Raw genomic sequence first — 25,305 nt, 5'->3', positions numbered from 1 at the left:
CGGTTGCCCCTGGCAACGGACGTGACGTAATCGCAGGTATATCTGCGCCGGTGCAGACGACAGTCGGCAAAAGCCGATATTTCTGAGGGAAACACAACCGTACGTAAGCCAGCATGTAACCGACTCGGCATCACAGAACCTCCCTTCTGAAGGAGCTAATTTTCCAGGCGGGAGAGAGAGAGAATTCTTTCAGAATTCTAAGATGGCTGCCCGATTGGAGATGGTGATGAATTGGAATTACTAGCAGCACGGGTAGAATTTGAAGGATGATGAAGCTCCGTTTCGTGTTCTTCCTGATCCTGAGCGGGTCCGTGCTGTTTGTGTACAAGCTGGTGGCACACATCAACGTGGCCAAGGAGAAGTTTCGCGGGGTGCGCTCCGGATACACGGGCGCCCGCAGCCCGAGAATGTTCATGATACAAGCCGGGCTCAGGTACGTACTTGTTACATACCGTATCAATTATTTCATTACATTCCGTTTGTATATTTTGTATTAAACTGTTTTAAATGGGCCCCAGGAAGATTAGTGGATGTATTCACTAATGGAGATGTAAATAAACGAAACAAAAATTTACGGCATTCAGTGTAATTTCTAGGAGGCAATGCAGATATATTCTGGATGAGGAAATCTGTCTGATATTGACATTTACTGCCATTTATTAATACTTAAATGATGCCAATGCTTTTTTGTACCAGCAATAAATGGCTAGGACCGGTCAACCGTTTTGTATTGGTGACATTGCATTTTTTTCATGCACAAAGATATATGTAAATAGCTATGGGATATGGTTGAACTGACTACATTTAAAAAGATTGACCGGGAAATTGACTTTTACAATTCAGTTGAACTGCCCTGAAACCCTTTTGTCAGTCTCCAAAGCACTCATATTACAATAGTTAGCTGCACGCCAGATGGCACTGGGCCTTACTGGTGAAACGCTAGACAAAACGTCTCCTGAACAAAATATAAATGTTCCACGGTTAATTAGGTAGACCCGCAACAGGCTTATAATTATTGACTGGATTTTCCTTTTAGGTTGTATAGATTACCACGGTAAACATAGGCATGTAGCAGTTGTTTTTTTACTCTACTTTTATTGATTATTATATTATATACTGTTTGCTGAGTGGGTATCATTCTAATTTTATGACTTCGAATATCACGAGTTTCTACCAGCCGTCCGTTCAAAAGCCTATCAATTACCTGTATGTTAATCTGGCCTACGAAATAAATTTTGAGCTCCCTTTATCTGATTTTAATATGCTGAATGTGTACAATATTTAGATATTTGACAGCCGGCCCAAAAACTGTTCTACAATTAAGTTTCAATTTTTATTAATAAAATTAGCCTTGCAGCCAGTTTACAAGTCAACCAAGCTGAATAACACTGACTTTTTTTACAATTTTGTACATAGTAAATACAAATACACAGTTTTTACAATCGCAAAGCAGCACTCAAAATTATCCAACATTATCCAATCTGTTCTCAAATCTGAAGTAATATTTCCGCAACAGATTCTTCCGCAATATCTGTTCATATAGACATATTTTTATGCCTGAAATAAAGAATGAAGAAAGAAAGAAGAAAGAAAGAATAACCTTTAAAAAGGCCAGACGAAAAATCCTGCCGTCTAGGCTTTACAAACACTTCACTCCACCCTTAATATAGAACACTAACACTACAGCTTCAACCGGAGGTCATATACACATCGATTTTTATCCATTACAGAAGGTACGTGGTTGGCCACCCGTGGTTTACAACGTACCAATACATAAACCCACCATCTGTGCATGTATTTATACGAATTCGAACGCGGCATTTCAGATGTATGCTTGCCTTGTTTTAATGAGATTAAAACTCTTCTTCATTGTGGACCGCAAAATCAAATCCCTGGAACTGTTTCAGAAGTTGGGTTGAATTTGTTTAACTTTCTAAATCTAAATGCTGAATATCCTTTTGGTAGCAGATTTGTGTTGGTAACAGTGGTTGTTAACATGACAGGCAGCAGGGAGAAGGTTAAGCTACACATCACAAATCAGCAAGTGCGTTGTACCCAGAACCATGCTTAGCTTTATCCAGAACCATGTTCAGGCAGCGTTCTGGATAGTCCACGACTCCACGCCTATCCAGAACCGCGACTGGGGCAAATCTACGTTCTTGGATACGTGGAGACTATCCAGAACCGTGCCTGATCCTATAACCCTAAACCCATTCAGACATAGAACTAGATAGGCACGATTTCTGGATACAATATTGTGTCTCTACGATGGTTTCTATCCAGGCACCTGTTGCCACGATACAATCTTTGATCAGCGTCTTAACACACCGATCATGACTAGTACTGACTAGTACTATCTACCAAACTAGCGTGCAATCACACTTAGCAGAGTTGGGTATAAAAAGTGCAATACAAGACTAGAAAGGTAACATTTGCAAAGCAAATGCATAATGTTTACCTTCGCATATGGTCTGCTCTGTTAATTCTTACTCAAACACACTCATATACATGTATATGATTAGACAGAAGTCTAAATCCCTCTTGCTATAAAATTACAACATGATGAAACCCAACACTAGTTACCATGGTGATAGACAGTCTGGTTCAGGTCACTGACATTTTTGGTTTTGGAGAAGAAGAAGAGGAAGAAGAAGAAACAGAGCGAAAACAATGTGTTTTCAATAAAAAGACTAAAAGGTGTTTCAAAGCAAACAACAGACGTTTAACACCGAGAATGATCGAGCCGGCTACTTATATCTGCCTGAAGAACAGGTTATGGTAATGCCGATAGTTCTAGAAAATTATGCCGTCATGACTACCCTAGATATATACGCCTCCGGTTTGTCCTATCTAACGAGACAAAGCGAATAGGGGATTTGTGACCCAATTTGTTGAGTGGGCGGCAGAGTTGGGTTCGGTTTAAATTGTATTACCGACTGGCCTAGAAAATTGTGAGCGTGGTTGTGATTTCTTCATTACATTAGAACGCTGCCACCAGAATCCTACTTGCATGGTTTTCTTCCCTTTTTAGGATAATTGCAATGTACAAAAACGCTTTAATATCACTCCTCTGTGCGTATCTGTGTCAAACCAATTACGCTAAGTAATGGTGTACATGTCCTGTGGTGGCTGCATATGTTGTTGCAACGAAATACTAACTTAAAAGTAAAATAAATTTCTCAGCACCAAAAACCGACCGCAAAAAGCGTTACTCGAGTCTTCTTCACTTTCCTCAACTCTTCAGATTCCCTTCCTCGCAGCCAATCACACGGGAGGATTAAAAACCAATAATCATTGCTGTCTGATTTCAGCCAATCAAATGGGTTGGGGGATTTAAATCCACCAATCATCACTGCTGTATCCTCTCACAGAAATTGCCGCGACTTTTTATTGTGGCAATCGTAGGGTTGAGCCTTTGGGGCCTTGGCCAAAGTCAACAATATGCTTTTAACATCAAATTAATAAATGTAGAAAGGTAACATTTGCAAAGCCAATGCATAATGTTTATCTTCGCATATGGTCTGCTCTGTTCATTCTTACTCAAATACATTCATATATATGGTCAGGCAGGAGTCTAAATCCCTCCTACTATAAAATTGCAACATTATGCATGAGTTGTCATGGTGACAGACGTCAACAATTCAGGTCATTGACCAGGTCAGAGGTTAGTGTTTGGAACAGAAGAAGAAGAAGAAGAGGAAACGTAGCAAAAACAATATGCTTTCCTTCGGTAAACATAAACATGTGTTTAACTTTACTAAATTACTGTCCATCCTCCAGAAAGTCCGAAATGCTTTCTTTAGGATTTTATCGCACAACAAACACATAACGTATTGTGTAGCAGGTGCGGTACGATTTGCAGACGGGCCACTATCACATCTGTACCCGTATCACGTCTATGATGTACATGAACGTGACGTTACCTCGATTGACTTGCCTGAGCCGTGAGGTCAAGGCTGAGGCGGGCTCATGTACACGTGTGTGTGTCTCATAAAATCATATTCCGAAAATTCCTACACATTTTAGCGGCACAGGGTGTCTGTTAGAGATAAGTAATAATAACAGTAGGAAATGGGCAGTTTGTCAGCAAACCTAATACTACTGCTTTTTATGCATCGGCACGCCTTTTAATGCACCCATGCAACATAAAATGTTTCACAACCTAGGTAAAATGCACAAGACGTGTACAATTAGAGCACGTACTGTAACTTACACACCGTTTGCACACGTACGACAGAACACATGAGTGTCTGTGCATATCAAGTCGAAGAAAACACGGTTCAGGCTTTTCTTTAGGTCTCCCCAAGCCTTTTGCAGAATCAGGTGCTTCGTCAATGTCTGAGCGTTTATTTTCTAGAGTCCAGTGGACTGTTAACGGCTGTGTGTGAGGTATTAGCATGACGGGTTGGTTTCCGAGTGAGCTAAGCCAGTAGAGCTCGTGGGATAGTCTCGACTAGACATATTCTAAAGAAGTACGTTGGTAGAACATACATACTGCACCTGCGCCAAACCCGTAATGTATTGTGCATAGTACTTCGGCAGAACGTCTCATGTAAGGTCGTATTGGCGCATATAAGGTTAACATCCCGTCTGCAGTTTCCAAAGGTTGTGTCGGGGAAAGATATCGTCTGCAACAGGCAAAATTTTGATGCAACGTTGACCAAAAATCCAACGAAAACCTCGAAAAATCGTAGCCTCCGCTTATAGAACTGGGGGTTTGGTGGTCTTCGGCTGTTTTCTGATTAGCCCAGTCAAAAAACGGGGGGTGATTCAACCAGGCCGGCTATGTTGTCTATATGCAATCAGAAAATAGCACATAAAAGCTCCCAAAGACCCCAACCCCCCAGTTTTTGGCATGCTATGGAGGCTAGAAAAATCGCGGATTCGTGCAGGCGCAGTACGTTCTGCCGACGACGTGATTATGCACAATACAGTACGAATTTCGCGCAGCCGTATTACGTTCTGCCAACCGTAATCAATTCAAATAAACCAATCAGCGTTAACGTAAGGAACATTGCCGACATTTCCCGACTCGCTATGAATAGTTATGTCTGTGTCTCCACTAGACAGTATTGATTGTCAGAACGATCCATTCCTTGAACTGACGTATTCCCCAACGGTGAAAGACACAGTTTTAGTTGCTGCTTGATTGCTGTGTATAACCACGTCTGTCACAGATAACAGCTGTGTCTGCACCAGCAAAAGCATAGCTTTACAAATGAAGCTGACAGGAGACCTCAAAGCACCCAGCCGTCGTTACTTCTCATTAGGAAGCAGAACAAAATGTCTTCCCTAGTACGCCCATGTTGGTCAGTGCAAGCTGTATATTGCCCTTGGTGCAAGTGAGCAGCAGTTACAAGTGTAGCAGTAACAGTTCAAAATTGTTACAGACAATCCAAAAGGCATACTACGCTTTTGAGAATGTTTGGTACCTCACTGTAGCCGCTACCAGGCTTCAGAGGCGGCTGGAATAGTCTATTAGAAATTGGCACATAGACAATATTGCAACATGCCAGAGGAGTTGGCCCCCTGAAGAAGTGCAGTTTGCAGCTATGAAAACTCCCCAGGTATGTTCTGTCTATTTGACCAATTTCTACTCTTTCCAGCCGCCTCTGAAGCCTGGTAGAGGCTACCTTGAGGCCACAGCATGCCAAACGAGTTGGCCCGCTGAAGAAGTATATAGTTTGCCGGTATGAAAACTACCCTGGCATCTTCTGTCTATTTGGATGATTTCCAACTCTTCCCAGCCGTCTCTGAAGCCTGTTAGAGGCTACCTTGAGGCCACAGCATGTCAAAGGAGATGGCCTGCTGAAGAAGTACAGTTTGCGGCTATGAAAACTACCCTGGCATCTTCTGTCCATTTGAACAATTTCTACTGTTTCCAGCCGCCTCTGAAGCCTGGTAGAGGCTACCTTGAGGCCACAGCATGCCAAATGAGATAGGCCGCTGAAGAAGTACAGTTTGCGGCTATGAAAACTACCCTGGCATGTTTTGGCCAATTCCTACTTTTTCCAGCCGCCCCGCTGCATGTGTGTATCTATAAATGGCAATGATTGACAGTCAGGGGGCTTGCTGCAGCTCCCCGGCCAATGACGGTCACGCTTAATGAGAGATTCGGGATTACACGCACGACTCCCGGTGTTAAAATTGATGAGGCCTGACCAATCCACGATATCGACAACTCTCAGGAATATGAATCAGCTCGTATAGAGGCCTTGAAGGGTCTTATCATAAAATGTTTCGCTGCATACTTCGTTATGTTTATGTGATTGTAAAAGACTGGAGGTTTACAATTCTCTGATATGTGTGCGTGTCGACTTCTACATACACATTTAAAGCTTTATGTTCCAGCCTGGTAGCCGCCCAGTAGGACAGAGCAGCAAACTGTACTCCCCTGCCATATTATTTGTCTATCTGTCTATCTAATTTCTAGTTCTACTCTTTCCAGCCGCTTCTGAAGCCTAGTAAAGACTACTATCTACGTACCTGTTGGCCTATCCAGTGCATGCCAAACGTTTTCTACCGGTTTTGAGATAGTGACAAAGTAGGTAGAGCATCTTCAAAACACGAAATTACGCGTGAAGCATCTGAAATAGAAACCAACGCCATAGGTATTCAGGTACTGTATTTCATATCGGTCGTGTTACACACTTCGTTGATTAACACATTATCTGACAGCAGTTTGAATCAGAGCCAATAGTCTACGTTATTAGAAGACGTAGTTATTTCTTTTTCCGCCTGGCATGCGGTATTACTGATTTTGAATCAGAGCCAGTTGTCTTGTTAGCAGACGAAGCTGTTTCCTTTTAAGTCTAACGGCGCTGCTAGATTTTAACTCAGAGCTCAACAACTACCAGGAGCATAATTACAGTGACGAGACGCGACATAACATTGCCCGTAAATGGATGGCTCAGCCAAACATAAGATCTATTCTGGTACCTTGTGTTGGCACCGCGCTTGAAGAACTGTCATCAGGCATAAGAGCAGAAACTAAGATGCTAGGTCTTAGTGTAGTATAATGAAGCATTCCTATCACATAGCATTCTGATATCTGTGAGGCAAAAATGCGATGTCACTGAAGAATGTCCAGACTGTGCATGATGTACAAAATGACTAATAAACTGGTGGACGTATAATCATTAAGCATCTGATACCAGCCCAGAAAAGAACAAGAAACAGTAATGCCTTCAAGTACATCAGAGTTATCAACCAAGAATTGAGGTGTTCAAAAACTCGTATTTTCTCAAGAACTATCGTAGAGTGAAACTCGTTGTCACCAAGCACAGTAGGGGCATCATCACTAGAAAGCTTTAAACAACTCCTGCAATTAAATGTACAAAGATCGAGTGCAACAAGTTGTTCGGTGTGATATAGCTAGCTGCCGCCGCACCGCGTGTGTGTTACGCCGAAGGGCGGTTATACCGGCTATACAGATACAGATACAGATCAGGCATAAGAGCAGAAACTAGGATGTACTTCTAGGTCTTAGTGTAGTATGTTCAAGAAATCCCCTATCCCATAGCATACTGATATCTGTGAGGCAAAAATGCGATGTCACTGACGGAAAACTGTTGCTTGTTTTGTATCGTAGACATCAGGCATGAAAGCAGGAATTAAGATGTATACTACCTCCCCTTGACCTCTTGAAAAACGGCTTAGGCCGAAGAGTTGTACTGATACCAACATGTACTGTACATTTCAAGGTTAAATAAAGGTTGAAAAAAAAAAAAGAAAAAAAAATACTGCTAGGTCGTAGTGTAGTATGTTGAAGCAATTCTGTCCGGATCCCTTAGCATACTGATATCTGTGAGGCAAAATGTGATGTCACTGACAGTAAACTGTTGCTTGTTTTGTATCGTAGACATCAGGCATGAAAGCAGGAATTAAGATGTACTGCTTGGTCTTTATGTAATACGTTGAAGCAACCCTATCCCATAGCATACTGATATATGTGAGGCAAAAATGTGATATCACTGATGGAAAAATGTTGTTTGTTTCTTTGTATTGTAGACTGGTTCTTGCGGTACCCCCCCCCCCAAAAAAAAAAGAGACGCCACACAATCCGTCTCAAACACTTCAAGTACGAAAGGATGACGAAAATGTGCTAAGAGGTGGTAGTAACTGTCAGTATCAGACAGATTTCCTCTTACTCAGAGTTCTAGAGGCCATATTCGGCTATGTGTGACAGGTGTATAAAATCCTGGGTAGTTCGTGTTACATATACACTGACTGAACCCAGACTTTTCGAAATACCAATGTGCGGTTCAACATTATGTGACATTCTGCCACCGTTGATTCACTCAAAACGTTTCTAATTTGACATTTAAGATTCAGTCAAAAGGAAGCCAGGACATATCCAGATCATCTAGAGAGATAGAAAGAGAGAGGGAGAGAGACAGAGAGAGAGACAGACAGACAGAGAGAGAGAGAAAGAGAGAGAGAGAGTTGTACTAAAAAGAGAGTTGTACTAAATAACCTACATTGATCACTCTAGTATGTAGTGCAGAATATTCCCTGTCCTTGGTGCTGAATTTACGTCCACACGAACACCATTGTATCAATAGGAGAACTAGAAAAAAGAGAGAGACACTTGTACTGAATAACGTCTATTGATCAGTCCTGTATGTAGTGTAATAGCCTATACTGACAATAGGTTCTGACGTCCTTGGTGCTGAAAAAGCACTCACACTATCCCTGTTGGAACCAATGAGAAAAAGACTAGAGAATGAGAGAGATACACTTTTGCTGAATGATTTCTATTGATCAGTCCTGTATGTAGTATGGACTAATATACCCTGTCCTTGGTGCTGAATAACGTTCACAATAGAAAACCTGAGATCTGGTATCATTTCTGACGATCACAGAAAGCCATGAAGCTACCTTCGCTACTGCCGATTGTTCCGGTGCTGGATTACAAACGAAGGGAGACCCCATGAGTTCATTATTTGTCTCCGCTATATATTAGTCTCTATCAGACTAACTATGCTGGTTATATGAAGGGAGAATATTTGCCAGGGGAGTTTGGCGGCCTTGGGGTTTGAGGGAAAGCATCAAGCTTCCGCGGACTGTCTCGCCTGGCCAGTTTTACTCTCCTTTTTTGCCGAACGCTTCGATCCGTATTCCCGTAGGAAGGCCTGGTGGAGGCTACCCGCTTTGCCTAACGCCCCCGCCTTAGCGACGGTTTCATACACCCACACTGAGGTTCCCTTTCCCTCCAAGCCCCCCCTCCCTTCCCCAAATTGTCCATCCAATAAGCCTACAATGACTCCCTAGAACGACCCTCTCCTGAGCAGGCGACAGGATTGACAATCATGCAGAGACTTTCTTAGTGACTTCTGATTGACATTAGCGGGTCTCCCGGTAGGACTGTAATCACTGCTCACACATTTCAATCACAACACAGCCTGCCTATCTGCAAATTGCTTCCGATTGAGCCGAGATGCCCCATTTCCCCCCAACACGGGACTTAAACACGACCTTGAGGACTCCTGAAGGACAGATCTCTAGGATCAAGCCTCTTTTACGCAGACTTAGAGGATGCTTTCAATACATAATGATAACAATTTTAAAATCTTATGACATCTTATAAAGGGTTCCTGTATGTATATTAACGTTGTTAGATTTAAGTAGAGATAGTAGGTTCGATAAGTATATCGTACACGTAGAAGTTCCTGTTAGCAAATAGTCTTATACATGTATCACCACATTTTCTTGTCAATGTCTGTATGCAATTAGCACTCGGGCAGGAATTTGCAATAAACAACTTATAAAAATCTTACATCAAAAGTAGTAAGCACACTTAGCACGTCCTTCAAATAGATATAGAAGTTACAGCACTCAATATTTTTTTAGTCATTACATTTAAATATATCGTATGTAGATAGTTACTGTAATTCCCTTTATGTTCACGGTAGCAAAATTTCACGGTCTGAGAAAATTGGACATGTTCACGGAACTATATATTCACTATAGATTCAGGTGCAGGAAAAATAGAGTCCAAGAATCATTTGTTAACTGTAATGATAAGTTCACAACTGTAATGATAAGTTCACGATACAGAAAAGACAGTGAAAACAGTGAAAACAACAGTACAGTGAAAAAATCAGGAATTACACCCACCACTATAGCGGGTATGAAAGGTAAACAAAAAAAAATCAAGATTATCGCAGGTGCAAAGAACCCTAGTAGCCATTTCCTGGTATTCCCATCGTTAGTTCCGAGAACCTCAAACACTTCTTTGTACAACTAGGTTCCTTTTAGTGTCCAGGCTCTTAGTCTCCTTTGAGGAAGGTACTATACTGAAGTGAGTTGTCACGACGTGTTCCGAATTCAAAGAGTGAAACTCCATTGAAGTTTGCAACTGAAGAACCGTATTATCTTCTGAGGGTCTGTATGGGGGTTCTGGCAACACTTATAGGTACATTTAGGGTCTGTTTGGGGGTTCTGGCAACACTTATCGGTACATTTAGGGTAACAAGAAATTGGAGATTTCAGACGTCCTGAAAGTATTTGGGATTTTTGTGACTTTGAAGCTCGCCCCATTTCCTGTGTCTGACCTTAATTTGTCAATAACGCTTAGCGATGAATTCTAAAGTGAATTCTGGATAACAAACTTACTACGTACGTATGTAATTAAAGAAACCACGACAACGTGAATTAATGCGGGCCGGCTTCAATTAACGGCGAATAAAAGGAGCTCGCCACGCATCACGGAAACTGCATGCAGACCCTTTGTTCTCCTGTCACGAAGCCACAAGTAATTACATTTTATACCTGCCCTACAGTCTGATCACAATACCCCGTTTTAGACCAGGCAATTCTAGTAGTTTGCAGTGTCTGAAGAATTTGATAGATTCAAAAGATGAGTGTATCAGTGGTTAGTTTACATCTAAATATACTACATACACTATGGGCATCATTAGCTGCACAAGCGAAATTTGATTTGAATTGGAACAGTTGGTACGTAATTGCCTTCGTCAGAAGGGTATGGTTTTGGTTTGGCCATGGTGAGTGGGTGTGGTGTGGTCTGTATGTATGTCAACAGCATAACTTGTGGATGGATCTTTTTAATATATTTGGTATAAGTAGCTATTGTAAAAAGAAAGGTCAAGATAGAAAATTGTCCACCTGGCGTTTTGCAACGGTACTGCAGTGGGCTTTTTATGCATTTGTTGATTGTATGTGTGCAGCATATCAATAACTCAATTTGCTGTCTTTTGTTTTGACCTGCAGGTCGCAGTTTGCGCTTGGGTTCATGGACCCTCCCCTCCCCCCTGTGAGCACTATCAGTGTTCCCACCGTGCCGACTGACCTGGACTGGACAGTCAACCAGACAGCCCTCAACATGCACAGGTTTGTGATCATCAAACTTTACTTGCACATTCATGTCAGAAGGTAATTATATTTACCGAAGGAAAATATATGGTTTTTGCTCTGTTTCCTCTTCTTCTTCTTCTACAAACCAAAAAGGTCTATGACCTGGAACCAGACGTCTGTCACCATGGTAACTGGTGTTGGGTTACATGTTGCAAGTTTATAGCAGGAGGGATTTAGACTCCTGTCTGACCATTATGAATGTATTTGAGTAAGAATTAACAGAGCAGACCTATGCGAATTAAGGTAAACATTATACATTTGCTTTGCAAATGTTACCTTTCTATTTTTAACTCTTTATTCATGAAAATGTCAATCTTTGTTGGGGTCATGAGGGAAGAGGTAAGGGGTAGACAAAATATGTAACATACACATAACATAACATACAGTTTACATCATTTCCGAACAGATCTTTTGGTGACTGCAAGACTATTAAATTGTAAGGGAAGTATCCATTTGCCACCTGAATATCAGCTCCAAAATTTGGACATTAACTCTTCTCTTGCAATCATTATCATTGCCCATTCATTTTATACATTCAAACACCCATACCTTAAAAAGGAAGTCTTTTAATCGAAACGTAATACAGTTTTATAAAGCTGGCGCTACTAAATGCCAAAAATGGCTGCCATGCTAGTGGCAGCGTGTTACGTCGATGGGCTCCCATTCGTCTCCTTAGCATGCTTCGTGACTGCGCTCTTCTATTCATATGTTGAAACCAGTCAGTTAGAATTCTTCACGGCTATATAAGGTACAGCAGGGAAAGGTGTGGAGGTTACTTCGTGTGTGCTCTCTAGACTGGATTAGTGCAGTCTCTGCCTGGTACGAGTAAACTGATTATCTCCAGGGCCGCGTATGTAATAACATTCTGACTTGAAAGGAAGGCCGATAGTAGCCTGGTATATCCTATACTAGCTCTGTCGATGAGGGTTAGACATCCAGGTAATACGATACGCCGAAATGCAGTTACTCAAGCAACTGGATATGATTTTGGAAACGGTCAGACGTTTCAGCTAGTATCCACTAGCTTTCGTCAGTGACTGATTGGATTGACCGTTTCCCAAATCATATCCGGTTGCTTGAGTAACTGCTTTTTGGCATACTAACTCTGAAGAGTTCTGTTACTGGTGGAAACGATGTACCAAAGAAGACCTAATCGCAGACGAGAAGATGATTATTTACGGTATAATTGACAACCCTCGCCATGTTAGTGCACTTGCACACTGTCTCCTTACCGCTAAATATTGTATATACACATGCTTCATAACAAATTGCAAACCAAAACTCTCAATTTTCAAACACAGACTAAATCAAATTATAGAAGTAGAACACAATGAACAATGGGAACATTTTATGTGATATCATTATATATAGACAATCCCCGGATAACGTTACCTTTAAAAAAAACTGTCCTTGATTGTTATGTATCATCCCACACGGCTGTACATGTATGTCAACTATGTACCTCTTTTTAATGTAACATTGTGAATATTAATAAAGTTTGAAAAAAAATACTAGCTCTGATTTACTGCTCAGAATTCATATCACTTCCACGCCAATTCGATTGAGAATCTAACCTTTAGATGAAGTTTGGGTTCGGACAGGGAAGCGATCATAGAAGCGAACAGAATACTAGTATGACAGATACCCGAAGCCATACGCCAAAAAGTAGTTACTCAAGCAACTGGATATGATTTTGGAAACGGTCAGACGTTTGATATAGCATCCACTACCGGTAAGTTCGTCAGTGACACTAAGAGACTGCAGGAGAATTGCCCGAAGCTGGTGACCGGTGTCTCTATTCCTCAGATCGCTTTTCTTTCGAATAGTCTATGTATAGAGGATCTAACGTTGAAATAATGATTGGTGCAGGCAGGGAAGCGATTATCAAAGCAGACTGGAGCCAGGATGGATATACCCGAGGCTATAGTGAATACGCAGCTCAAATTTAGAGATGTCATTAGTTGTTCTGAAGTACCTGAGTACCACCTACATGTGACAGTGGGCGTAGGAGAAAGGTGAAGGCTTCTGTCTAAGCAGTTCTGTTCTGGACCATCCTTAAAACCATGTCCATATATGGTGTTGTAATTTATGTCGAAGGGACCTCCAACGTTTGGCATACTACCCACAATGCAAAGCGTGCGTAGTGGAACAGTAAGCCAGCTTATTCACGAGTTTCCCATCCCCAGGATGCATTACGAATCCTGGGGTCTAGGACAGGAAGGCATCGGAATAATTCTGTTGATGTTGAGACATTCTGAACGCTGCGGAAATAAAACAAAAATTCATCTTTGTTATTGTATAAATAGAAACACTTTCCCACTCATAATGTACTGTGTTGATATTAAAGTTCATTGACTGTAAGGATTTCTTTTTCATTAATGCAATATTTCCCTTTTTCTTGAATTTTGGAAAATTCTCTTATGTGATATTTGATTAATAACGATTTATCGATATTCGATCTATTGTTATCCAGAGCCGATATCGAACAATTCGTGGACGCCGAACGGAACATCTCACTAGTGAGGTCAGAGGTCAGAGTGGGTCAGGTCATGCACTTTGACTACTCGGAGCAGAAGTACGTCTTCCCCATCAGCGCCAGTCTCTACTCTCTCATACCGGAGGTAAGTAAGGACCGTTTACTAGCGCCATCTGTAGGAAATTGTAGAAACTGCATCGCGATCGTAGATCCTCGTAGTGAGCCCATACAGGGAAGAGCTAATGTAAGCAATTGTCATGAAAGTTAATCTGTGTTACTGTTGGTAGTTACATGTTTGAGTTAAAACTTTAGATCCTACACAAAAAGTTCTCTAGTGCTTTCGACCAGACACTCTGATCTTCCTCAGTAGACTGACCCAGTGAGGCTTGTCACGTGGCTTCTTTGAAGTGTGACGTCAACACTGGGTCAATTGTATCTGGTAGACGATGTCGGCCCCCGTCGCGGTTAAGTGACATCGTCTACCATGCCAGATCTCTAGTTGAGAGAACTTTTTGTGTTGGATCTAAAGTTTTAACTCTAAACATGTAAGCAATTATCCTCCGATAATGATTAAAGGTGAAGCATGATACTTTTTCAAGTAGCTTAAGCAGTGCATAGAAATACACGAAACGACAGGAAGCTTCTGCCAGTTTCTAAACATGTCTGTTTCTTCACAGGAATCGCCATTTCAGAACAAACACTACAACGCCTGCGCAGTGGTGGGCAGCGGCGGTATCCTTAGCAACAGCTACTGTGGGAACGAGATCGACCGAGCCGACTTCGTGTTCCGCTGCAACTTCGCGCCGATCGACAAGTACAAATCGCACGTCGGCTCCAAGACGAACTTCACCACCTTCAACCCAAGCGTCTTGGAGAAATACTTCAACAACCTCCAGACTATCTACGACCGGGCGAGGTTTCTGGGCGAGCTGAGGAGACTGAAGGGAGCCGTGCTCTGGATTCCCGCCTTTTCTTTCCACGGGTCCAACATGGTGACCAGAACTTTGACCGACTTTTTCCTGGAGCACGAGAGACAGTTCAACCCCAAACTGAACCTGGCCTGGCCGGGGAACGTCATGAAACACTTCAGCGAGTACGTACCGACATTTTTTCTTTCATTCTGTGTAAAATGGCCTGGCCGGGGAACGTCATGAAAATTACTTCAGCGAGTACGCATCGATATTTTTTCTTTCATTTCGTGTAAAATGTTGAGCTACAAATGGTGTATTACTCTATGAGATATCTATGTGTTTTCTATTCTCTGCAGCTTCTGGAAAACCAAAGGCTTGTCACCCAAAAGACTGAGTACGGGGATGATAGTGTATACCCTGGCCACCATGTTCTGTGAAGAGGTCCGTCTGTACGGGTTCTGGCCCTACTCTGTGGCACCGGACCACACGCCGCTGTCATATCACTACTACGACAAAAAAGGTGACTATTTCTTTGTTTTGCACCGTTAAAACTTTAGATCCAACACAATAAAGTTCTCTCACCTGGAGCTTTCGACCAGTCACTCTGGTATTCCTCAGTAGACTGACCCAGTGAGGCTTGTCACGTGTGGCTTCTTTGAAGTGTGACGTCACCACTGGGTCAAATGTATCTGGTAGACGACGTCGACCCCCGTCACGGTTGAGTGAGTTTCTCTATTTTTTTGTTGTTGTCTCAGGGACGACGTTCACGATGAAGTGGAAGCAGGCCCACCAGCTGCCTGAAGAGTTCAACCTCCTCCAACAGCTGCACAAACATGGCGTCCTCAAGCTCACAGTCACGCCATGTTCCTCATGACGTCATCGTGACGTAGATAGGTTTTCATGACCTGATTGGTCAGTCGATGTAGATGTGTGGTAAATTCAGCCTATGCCACGTGCCTGTGAAGCAGGTGTGTTTCTAGCCTCTACCAGGCTGCAGAGGCGGCTGGGAAGTAGAAAATGGCCAAATAATGCCACTACTTTTCGTCAGTGACACTGGAGAGGTCTCGAAAACAGTATACAAAAGGAAAGACCATGTCATATAAGGAAAAGGAAGGAAAAGATAATGATGATGATGATGAGACATCATTTATGATCTATTTCCACATTATTTTCTAAAGATTGCGAGTTTTTTTCTGCCATTTTATAAAAATGATCATCTAGTGTATGGTTCACATTTTGTAGAAAATTAAATTGAGGTGTAAATTGTACTTGGGACAAGCTTGCGCTGTAAAAAATATTCCTTGTGGCCACTGCGTGGCGAAGCGAGCTATGGTCACACACGGTTTCACCACATCTCTACGTTTTTGAAAAATAATTTTTCTTCGTGCCTCTTGAGAGATGCCAAAAGACATTTTTACAAAATTTCCAGATATGGAATGGTGTTTTATAGTCTTTGTTTATTCGTGTTATATTTTATCATTACAAGTAATGTTGAGTGTATGTGATTTTAGTACATATACTGACACAGATACGGCTGTGTCGATCAGACACTGTGATTTGATATCATATATATGTTAAAGAAATGCTGCTAAGAAAAGCTAAAAAAATGTGTCGTTTTAAGACACAATCAAGACCAGTTAGGTCCTTATAAGGTGTTAACTGTCACGTGACTATGACCAACCAACCAATCAGCTAACTAACCAACCAGCATGCAGGGTGGCTGTGACGTCAGTTCCAAACACCTTATAAGATCTTATTTGTAGATGAACACAGTGCAGATTTTCGACTGTGACATATATGTAAATGTATCATATGTATATAACAAATATGGATACTGTAAATGTTATCGTTTATGATATTGAACGATTTGCCTTATAAAGATATACGTTAACAGCTGATAATTTGTGAGAAATCTGCGTATGATAGCCATTTACCAAACAAGCCTTTAAAAAAGCTATTGTAAAGATTATGCCTTTCAGAGATAAGTAGAAATCAATTATTAAGAGTTCTCTTATCGTGTGTTGTATACTATATGCCATTTATGTGCAACTTTATTGTAGTTCAGTCTTACACATTCGGAACCTTCCCACGACTTTGCCACGACTCTTTCACACTTGCATCGAAGCTAATCGTGGCTTCTTGGACTTTAACTTTTCCAAATCTATAGCCAACTGGTGCATACGACTTTTGAAGACTAGTAGGCAACCTCGCCGACTAACTCCCGACTACAGATGACCTTGCTTACGACTAACTCCCAACCATGGTCTGGAAAGGGTCTGAAGAAGCCCACTATGTATGACAAGGGCTTAAACATATCATTTGATAACTTTCTTGACAATGTGATAATTATGAAAATTAAGAATGATGAGGATTTTTATTCGTGCCAATATTTTGTGTGTAGAGTATGATTATTGGTAAGATTATTATGATGCTTCATGTTTTGGTAATGATCATAACTGATCATTAGTTGCCAATATTTCTGTAGACCAGAGGAATGAAATTAGAAATGAATTGTGTATTTACAACGGACAATTGTTTTGGTTTTGTCCATTTTTTTTCTATCAGTAGATTCAATTTTGATTTCAAAATGTTGTAAAGTGGGTGGGTTAAAAGTGCAATATAGTCATGAGCGCATGGAGGAGATGCTTGAATATTACACCCCAGCATGCAAAGCATTGTGATCTTGTTGATAAACACACAATGAAAAACAGCATGCCTTTTTCAAAATTCTGTGACTTTATTTTTCTACAGATTCTATCTACTTGCCAGATCTAAATCACTGTATACATGTTTCTTTGCATCCTTTGTATATACATACAAACAACAGTGTATACGGCATTATACCTTAAAATGAACCAGTGAATCGCTTTAAGTTAATTCCATAAAATCATTCCTGTACACATTGATTCTTCAATTTATCTATCTATTTTATTGAGCTACTGAAATTTTACAACAAACATCACTAACTATTGCAAACAAACGTTCTACCTTTTTGTAGATCTTATTACACTTAGGTGCATATTCTGAAAAGTAAATTTCCTTTTATCATTCCATCTGGGCACATCTGGTTTACACTTAAGGCCTCGGCCACCAACGTCTTACGATCGCCGCACTACATTCTTGGGATAGTCGTGCTAACTCGTACATATGTTGTGCAACATTCAGCTGTCGTGTTAACGGTTGTTAAGTTTGACGTACGACCATCGCACAAACGACGGACGACCATCGTACAAACGACGGACGACCATCGTACAAACGACGTACGACCATCGTACAAACGACGTTCGACCATCAAACGACGTACGACCATCGTACAAACGACGGACGACCATTGTACAAACGACGCACGACCATCGTACAAAGGACGTACGACGAATCCCGACCGTGCCGGTTGTCTTGCAGGAGAACCCCGCGCTCTATGCCTCCGCCAGCTGTGCCGCTGTGAAGTAGTCCTCGTCTGTCTCCATCCAGAACGTGAAGACCATCACCCCCCGCGTGCAGATTTGCATCTCGGGAAAACTCTCCATCTCCCGCCACGCGTCCTTGGTGGTTTATTGTTTATTGGCAAAAATAAACATAAACAAAAACAACATATTGTCAGCAATGAAATAGTTTATAACAGTATCTATTCATGCAAAGAAGCCAAAAGCAAGTAACGTTATAACTAACGTATTCCCTTTTAGTAATATGACATAGTTTGACAAAATTGAAATAAAAAACGACCAATAAACGAAGAGATAACAACTGACCTTCTCCGTGTCGTAGCTGTAACAGTCGCCCTTATTGGTCGCGCAGACGATGTCGTTGCGGAGGATACAGTCGCTGGTGAAGTAGAAGGATGACGTCTGGGGGGACGGCAGGTTGGCCAATGAGGAGCACTGCCCGGTCCTGACGTCATAACAGGCCACGGTCTCCAGCCCGATGATGTAGAGCTTGTCACCGAGGCCCACCATCCCACTACGCCTGCGCACAAAAGTGTGTTTTCTATATTTAGTCATTATTATATTAACATGATTTAAGTCTATTGTATTTGTTTGACCACAATTAGCAAAATATTACCGGTGTAAGTGTCAGAACTCTAATCTTTATCGCACAGCCTTATTAAGATTGGATTGTTTTTTTTTGTATCATCAGTTTGAGGAGTTTTGAACGTCCAAAAGTTTCGCAAAATTTGAAATTCAGTAAATAATTATGATAGATATATATTAGCAGCAGACCTTTGGTAATAACCCTTAAATTTGAAGAGAAATAGAAGTTCTGATTGGATCAAGGTCACAGAAGAAAACAAGATGGCGGACTGAGGTTTTACCTGCAAGGCACGATGGGAAAGTCGTCCAGCTTGTCCCACTGCCTGGTGTCGGGATGGTAGAACAGTGTTCGGGGCATCCCGTCCACCCAACAGGACGAGTCGCCGGACACAAAGATATGACCTACAACGGAGGACAGAAAGGTATGAGATTGACCCGCTGTCCATTTGTTTTTGACATTTGAAAGTTCACAATTAAGACTGTGTATGTCAAAGGCGATGACCCCCGAGACGTAAACATTAAAGGGTCATAAAATGACAGACCATGCTATATACGTTATATATGTATGTCCAGGCGCGTTTATATTGCGGTGCCATCTCCATTTCTATTTGAGTCTAATTTTTGCATATACTCATTTGCATATTCGTGATCTCCCGAATGAGACCACGACCATTTCTATAGTGTTGCATAGAGTGGACGTACGTACCGAAGCATTCTGCGGCGGCGTGGTCGCTGGCGCCCAGAGGGAGGGGCTCCGTCAGTTTCCACGTGAAGGTCAGTGGGTTGAACCGCTCCACCGTGGACTGGTAGTTATTTATTGCCCCCCTCCCACCTATGGCGTAGATTTCACCGCCTGTCAAAACACAACAGTCAACAGTCAAAACACAACATTTGTTATTTGTTTACTGAAAACTCAATCTGTTACCAAGAAATCGGAGATTTCATATTTCTGGGAACTATGCGATCCCCGGCTTCCTGAATTCCCCCCATGTCGACCACTGATTCCTGACTCCCGGACAGATTCTGAGACCTTCACATTCACCCCATTTCCTGTGTCTGATCTTTTGACCTCCTGTCATTCTGTCTGTCAATTCGGTACGCCGAAAATTTCCGACACTTACCGACGACGACCGTGCGAAACAGGTCCCTCTCGTTTATCATCGGGCTGCACTCGTTCCACGCTCGGAACACACAGTCGTAGCAATGAACCTTGGGAAGGAAGACCATACAACGTTAATAAAGGGTTAATGCCCACCCCGAGGTGTATATGATGAGATAATCCCTTGTCAGGTGTGATAACCACCAAATAAGCCACCAAGTGAGCGTAGCGAACCTCATTGGTCGAACAGCTAATTGCCATTCTCTCATTGGTTAAACAGCTAATTACAATAACCCGTCAGGATTGGTTAATCGAAGTTCGGATAAAACCCAAGTCGAACCTCATTGGTCGGGAGAAAATCCCGTCTCTTGTCCTGGAAGCGGAACCCCCCGATGACGTAAATGATGTTATCCAGCACGGCTACTTCAAACGTGGCGGTGTCGGCGATCTCTTTAGGCAGAGAGGTAAACCTGGGGAATATACTGGGGAAAATTACAAGAGCCAACTGCTAAGTTAGTAATGGCAAGGAATGGGAAGCCTTCAGCATATTTCATAACAATGAACAAAACTTAAACATTCGCTACATGCACAAGCTGGTAACTCCTGCAAATTATAGATAATATTATAATGTATATTTTGCAATAAAAAAACTAGGTAGAAAATTAAACGCAGCGCATGTTTACTGTACAAAACAATACGTAATCAAAATTGGTGCCACGCATCTAGATAGAAGATATACACAATTTATACGTAAATCATCGATATACATAAAGCATAGCATACGTATATAGCAAATAAATTTTATGGTCCGTCTGTAGATGTAGACGTCAGAGATCAACAAAATTTCTTTTTGTTTTTCAAAATCAGGCGAAAATTAATGCGCGCGTTGATGTCATCCATAAAAATTACTTGCTGTGGCCTTAGCATTGTGTATAACAGCCCACCTGGAGTCTAAGTAGTACTTCCATTTCTTGTCCTCATACAAGACGACGTCGGGTGACCCTAAGGCTGACTGGTAGTTGGACTGTCTGTAGGCGATGCCGGCCAGTTGTTTACGGGGCAGGAAGCCCAGGAGCCCGGCCAGGTCATCCGGCAGCCGCTTGTAGTGGTCAGTTTGGGACAGCTCGTCGTAGTTTTCCTAGGTCATTAGTGTATAGGGTAAGATAAAGCGCCACCTACCAGTGGCTAAGTGTGATGCATTTTTCAAATAGTACTGAGTAGTTTATACATGCATAGTTTCAGAAATAACTGGGTAATACTCTTCTCTGTTGCGCAATCAAAGAGATTTAACGGTCAACGTTTCCAGTGACTGAAACTTCACACTGTACAGCTGCGCCATCTAACGCTTTGGAGCAGAACTGTTCAGTATTTTATGGTAGCATCAGGACTACCGAAATGTTGGCAAGTACGTCCTTCTACTTATGCAACATAAAACTATCAGCCAATAGTATCACAATTTCTTGATTAGGTCAACCTACCTGCATGAAGTAATATGCTGCTTTTATGACCTCCTCCATCCCGTAACCTTCAGCTAACCTCAGGACATCTGCACAATTTTCAAGGTCAATGTTAGCCGCGATGAACTTGGCGCACAGATCCTGTGGAAACTCCATTTGCAAGAAGAACGACGCCGTCAAAAGCTCCTCAAAGTTGTCCACATTTATGTCGATCTCTCCCGTGTAAATCAGCTCAATCAAGTCTTTCAGAGCCCGAATAGACACCTGTGCCGGTACGTCTGCTAAATTTATCTCATGTTCTTTTCCCTCCTTGAAGTTCAATGTAAACATTGACCTAAAATACCGACTACAAGCCGCTAGGAGAGTTCTGTGAGCGCGGAACTTTTTCCCCTTGGTCTTTATCGTGATGTCGAAGAAAACCTTTTGCGAACGGAAACTCTGGAGGGAATATTGGACAAATTCTCTCAGATCCCGTAGAACGTCTTCGCTGACCACGTCGCAGTAGTCCGTATAGAGTGGAATCCGGAGAAATTCTTTCGTAGCCCGGAATTTTTTCTGCAGGTTGTCGTCGCCCGGTTCCGGAAGTTTCCCCTCGTACATGAAGTCCAGGGCGACCCGGATTCCCTCCGGAGTGATCTCCCGGAATTTGGTCAAGTCCACGACGGAAACGGAGTTGACGTCATTTCCGGAGTTCTTGAAATGGCTGAAGAAGTACTTGCTGCAAGCTGCTAGGAGAACTCTGTCAAAAATTAACAAAACATCTATCATAATGGCACACCACATGCCCAATTACACAGAAATACTACGTACAGAGCAAAGCGTTTTTGCTGCGAACATGTTTCAAAAACGGCCCCATACCTTAAACATGTGGACGAAACATCCTCTTATCTGCATGAAGAACCCCCCCCCCCCATCAACACGGGCATGCCCGCTGACGGCATATAAAATTACATGCCGATTAAACAAAGGGAACCGTGTGTTTTACCTGCGAGCACGAAAAATCAACTGCCCACAATACTCCGTCCGGAGGTCACGACCTCCTTCACGGAGTAATAAAAAACTGTAATAACATAAGCAATTAATCTTACTTGTGCGCACGGAATTCTTCTTCCCCGACGACAAGTTTTGTGTCGTACAGTAAATTTTCTTTGCGGAAGTCGGAGAATGACGAGTACACCATCTGCTGCAGCCTCGTTTTGGTCGTCCTCTGGACGGGCGAAGGGCCCTCCAAATCGTCGTACGTTGCCATGCCAAACGCACAGCCAATCACAGAAACGGACACAACTGAAGGATATGAGAACGATGTCAATCAAAATGTAATTGTGAAGTTCAACATTAAACATTTCCATGTAGTGGGCATTAATTGGTTTCTTTGTACAAATTTAAATAAATAGCAAGAAATCGAAGATTTTAATCTTTTATAAACTGGAAGGAGACAGTAATACAGGTAAAACTTGTCCGGTGCAGGTAATTTTGAATGCTGTCTACACCATGCAGTGCAAATATGCATAAAAAGTATTTCGAGCCCTGAAAGTGTTTTGTTGCAAATTGATAATGCTGACCAGCGCAAAATAACCAAGACCGTGCATGCACTGAAATAGTACCAGTTGGCAAAAGCTCATGATTGTCCATCGTATACATTTGGGTTTTAGGTAGTATCTTGTTGTAATGTATATATTTGTTTATTTAACAAACATATGGTGCATTACTTATGATGGGAACATACCAGGCATATTCTATTGACCTCGGTAACCCATGTGGCCATAGAGAGCAGGGAAAATCTATTTGTAGCTGTAACCAAATATACAGCAAGCATCGCAACAAACCGATATAGCTATAGGCTCACTGTAGGGCAGGGCTCGGAGAAAGTTTTGCCTGTTACTAGTACATAGATACAAGTGTGCAATTAGTTTTTTGCATGTTTCCTTTATTTTTTTTACAAGTTCTTTTCTGTTACCTATGCAAATGTGCAATTAATTTCTTGTATGTTATCTATACAAGTGTACAATTATTTTTTTGCCTCTTACCCCCATACAATACATCTATAGATTAAGTGTACAATCAAATTTTTGCCTGCTACTCATAGAAGTGTACAATAAGATTTTTGCCTGTTACCTATACAGGTGCGCAATTGATTTTTTGTCTGTTACCTATGCAAGTGTGCAAATAATTTTTTGCCTGTTACCTATACAAGTGTGCAGTTAATTTTTGCCTCTTACCCATACAAGTGTGCAATTAATTTTTTTCCTTCTACCTATCTATAGAAGTGTACAATCAAATTTTTACCTGTTACCTATGCTAGTGTGCGATTGTTTTTGACTTTTATCTATACAAGTGTGCAAATAATTTTTCGCCTGTTTCCTATACACGTGTGCAGTTATTAGGTTAGGTATTTAGGTCATTGCGCAATAAAATGTATTTAAATAATCTACTTGTAAACAGATCCTACGGTGGCAAGACAATATCCATTGGCCAGAGGAGTGTCCATTAGCCACTGAGGACTCTCTCTAGTTGGCCAGTCGTAACTGTAACGCTTTTGCCGCCAGACATCTACTTGGAGATTAGTATTTAGCATCCTTTAGTATAAGATTTTAGTATATGTTGTCATGTAGCTACATTGATAGTTTTATTTTCCAACAGCTGGAGTGCGTGAAGACACTGGATAATAAATTAAAAGATGTATACTGTAACAGTAATTGAATTACTAACCTCATGATCATCAAGAAATCATTAAAGAAAACACGATACGGCTATTTTTTGCGACAATACGTGGTGAACTAGCTAGTGATTGCCATCTTGTTTCTTTCTCGTGTATTTTCTCCTTGAAACTGCATGCCGCGTAACATTTTAAAGTCAAATGATAATATATAATCAACCAATTTCATAACTTTAGCTTCAGATCATTTTCTTCATATAGATAGTGCAATCACAACATATCCGCGCATCTTAAAACCTTAAAGTCATTACATGGCATTGGCTTACTTAAGAAATGAAGAAAAGATTGTCGCGGTTTTCAAACATGGTTTACATTATGTTACTACCAGTTGTCTACATCGGCAAGCCATGCTGCCATACCACAGTAACATGGTCACCGTCCAAATATAGGAGCATCTACGTGTCACGTCGTCAGCCCCATCCTCTGTTTCCCAACACATAGATCGACATCTAAACTAGTGAGTCACTGGTAGCATTGATCCATTGGTACCTACCGTTGCTTCTTGAGTGGTCACGTCATTTCTGTTGGAGTTGTAGCAGACGTGTGTACAAACTGGACACATGTAAGACAGAGGTCGATATCCGTTTGATGTTGACTGTCAGAAGCTGCGCACCGACCCCCCAAAGACGGACCAGTCTCCTGAAGTTTCACGAAAAACCTCTAGAACCACGCGATACAGTCTTCTCTCTTGTATACACTGCGCGAGGAATGATGTTTTAGCACGTTATGACAAGGTTTAGGGATCGAAGAGAAACGCAGTAAGCCTCTGTCCTTGTTTTTAACCCGCTGAAGTCTTGTGACTGACGGCCGGGAAGGTCGGTGACGTCACAGGTCCTCTCGGGTATCGCGATGTTGGGATTCCTGAACGTTGGCACGGGGCGTACCCTAGCCTCGAACCGGCCTCAGGGTAGGCTGGAAAGAGTAGAAATTGGCCAACCAGACAGATAACATGCCAGGGGAGCTGGTCCACTAAAGGGTACATTCAGTTTTCGAGACGGCAAACTGTACTCCTTTAGCGGACCAACTGCCCTGGCAGTTGCCTGGCATGGTATCACTGTTTGGCCGATTTCTACTCTTTGCAGCCACTTTCCGAAGCCTGATAGAGGCTATCCGCTCCGAACTAGTTCAGTAAGGGCTGATGACACGTGTTTAAAAACGTGAAGTATCAGTTTTCCGTAACACCTTACTCATCACATTTGTGATTATAATTAAATTTGTGTATGAGGTTTTGGTTTCAGTGTC

General features: G+C 41.9%; 2 protein-coding genes across 2 annotated transcripts; one reads left to right on the top strand and one right to left on the bottom strand.

Annotated features, from left to right (window-relative positions):
- The first annotated feature begins 90 nt into the window (after nt 1-90).
- LOC109468696 (sia-alpha-2,3-Gal-beta-1,4-GlcNAc-R:alpha 2,8-sialyltransferase-like) lies at nt 91-15,738 on the top strand. Its single transcript, XM_019767012.1, has 6 exons — nt 91-433; nt 11,233-11,352; nt 13,850-13,997; nt 14,530-14,945; nt 15,120-15,283; nt 15,519-15,738. The coding sequence occupies exons 1-6, from the start codon at nt 267-269 to the stop codon at nt 15,635-15,637; spliced, it is 1,134 nt and encodes a 377-aa protein (XP_019622571.1). The 5' UTR covers nt 91-266; the 3' UTR covers nt 15,638-15,738.
- A 1,636-nt stretch (nt 15,739-17,374) lies between these two features.
- Nucleotides 17,375-22,626, bottom strand: LOC109469023 (kelch-like protein 26). Its single transcript, XM_019767413.1, has 9 exons — nt 22,436-22,626; nt 21,369-22,086; nt 20,835-21,028; nt 20,231-20,360; nt 19,913-20,000; nt 19,498-19,644; nt 19,073-19,193; nt 18,513-18,726; nt 17,375-18,305 (listed from the first exon to the last, which is right to left on the bottom strand). Exons 1-9 carry the CDS (start codon nt 22,594-22,596, stop codon nt 18,180-18,182), a joined length of 1,899 nt encoding a protein of 632 aa, XP_019622972.1. The 5' UTR covers nt 22,597-22,626; the 3' UTR covers nt 17,375-18,179.
- Nucleotides 22,627-25,305: the final 2,679 nt, after the last annotated feature.

The sequence above is a fragment of the Branchiostoma belcheri genome, unplaced genomic scaffold, assembly GCF_001625305.1.
Source record: "Branchiostoma belcheri isolate BF01 breed outbred unplaced genomic scaffold, Haploidv18h27 scaffold2, whole genome shotgun sequence".
Classification (NCBI taxonomy): Eukaryota; Metazoa; Chordata; class Leptocardii; order Amphioxiformes; family Branchiostomatidae; genus Branchiostoma; species Branchiostoma belcheri.
The sequence above is the reverse complement of the archived record's forward strand: the minus strand, read 5'-3'. Positions and strand labels throughout refer to the sequence as shown.

What these genes read in the sequence shown, in the direction of transcription:
- LOC109468696 (XM_019767012.1), top strand. Translation starts at nt 267, where the DNA reads ATGATGAAGCTCCGTTTCGTGTTCTTCCTGATCCTGAGCGGGTCCGTG. An exon ending in TCTACTCTCTCATACCGGAG is followed by an intron (nt 13,998 to 14,529) that starts GTAAGTAAGGAC and finishes GTTTCTTCACAG; the next exon opens with GAATCGCCATTTCAGAACAA. An exon ending in TCACTACTACGACAAAAAAG is followed by an intron (nt 15,284 to 15,518) that starts GTGACTATTTCT and finishes TTGTTGTCTCAG; the next exon opens with GGACGACGTTCACGATGAAG.
- LOC109469023 (XM_019767413.1), bottom strand. Translation starts at nt 22,596, where the DNA reads ATGGCAACGTACGACGATTTGGAGGGCCCTTCGCCCGTCCAGAGGACG. An exon ending in GAAGAATTCCGTGCGCACAA is followed by an intron (nt 22,087 to 22,435) that starts GTAAGATTAATT and finishes AATTTTTGACAG; the next exon opens with AGTTCTCCTAGCAGCTTGCA. An exon ending in CGCCGCCGCAGAATGCTTCG is followed by an intron (nt 19,194 to 19,497) that starts GTACGTACGTCC and finishes CCTCCGTTGTAG; the next exon opens with GTCATATCTTTGTGTCCGGC.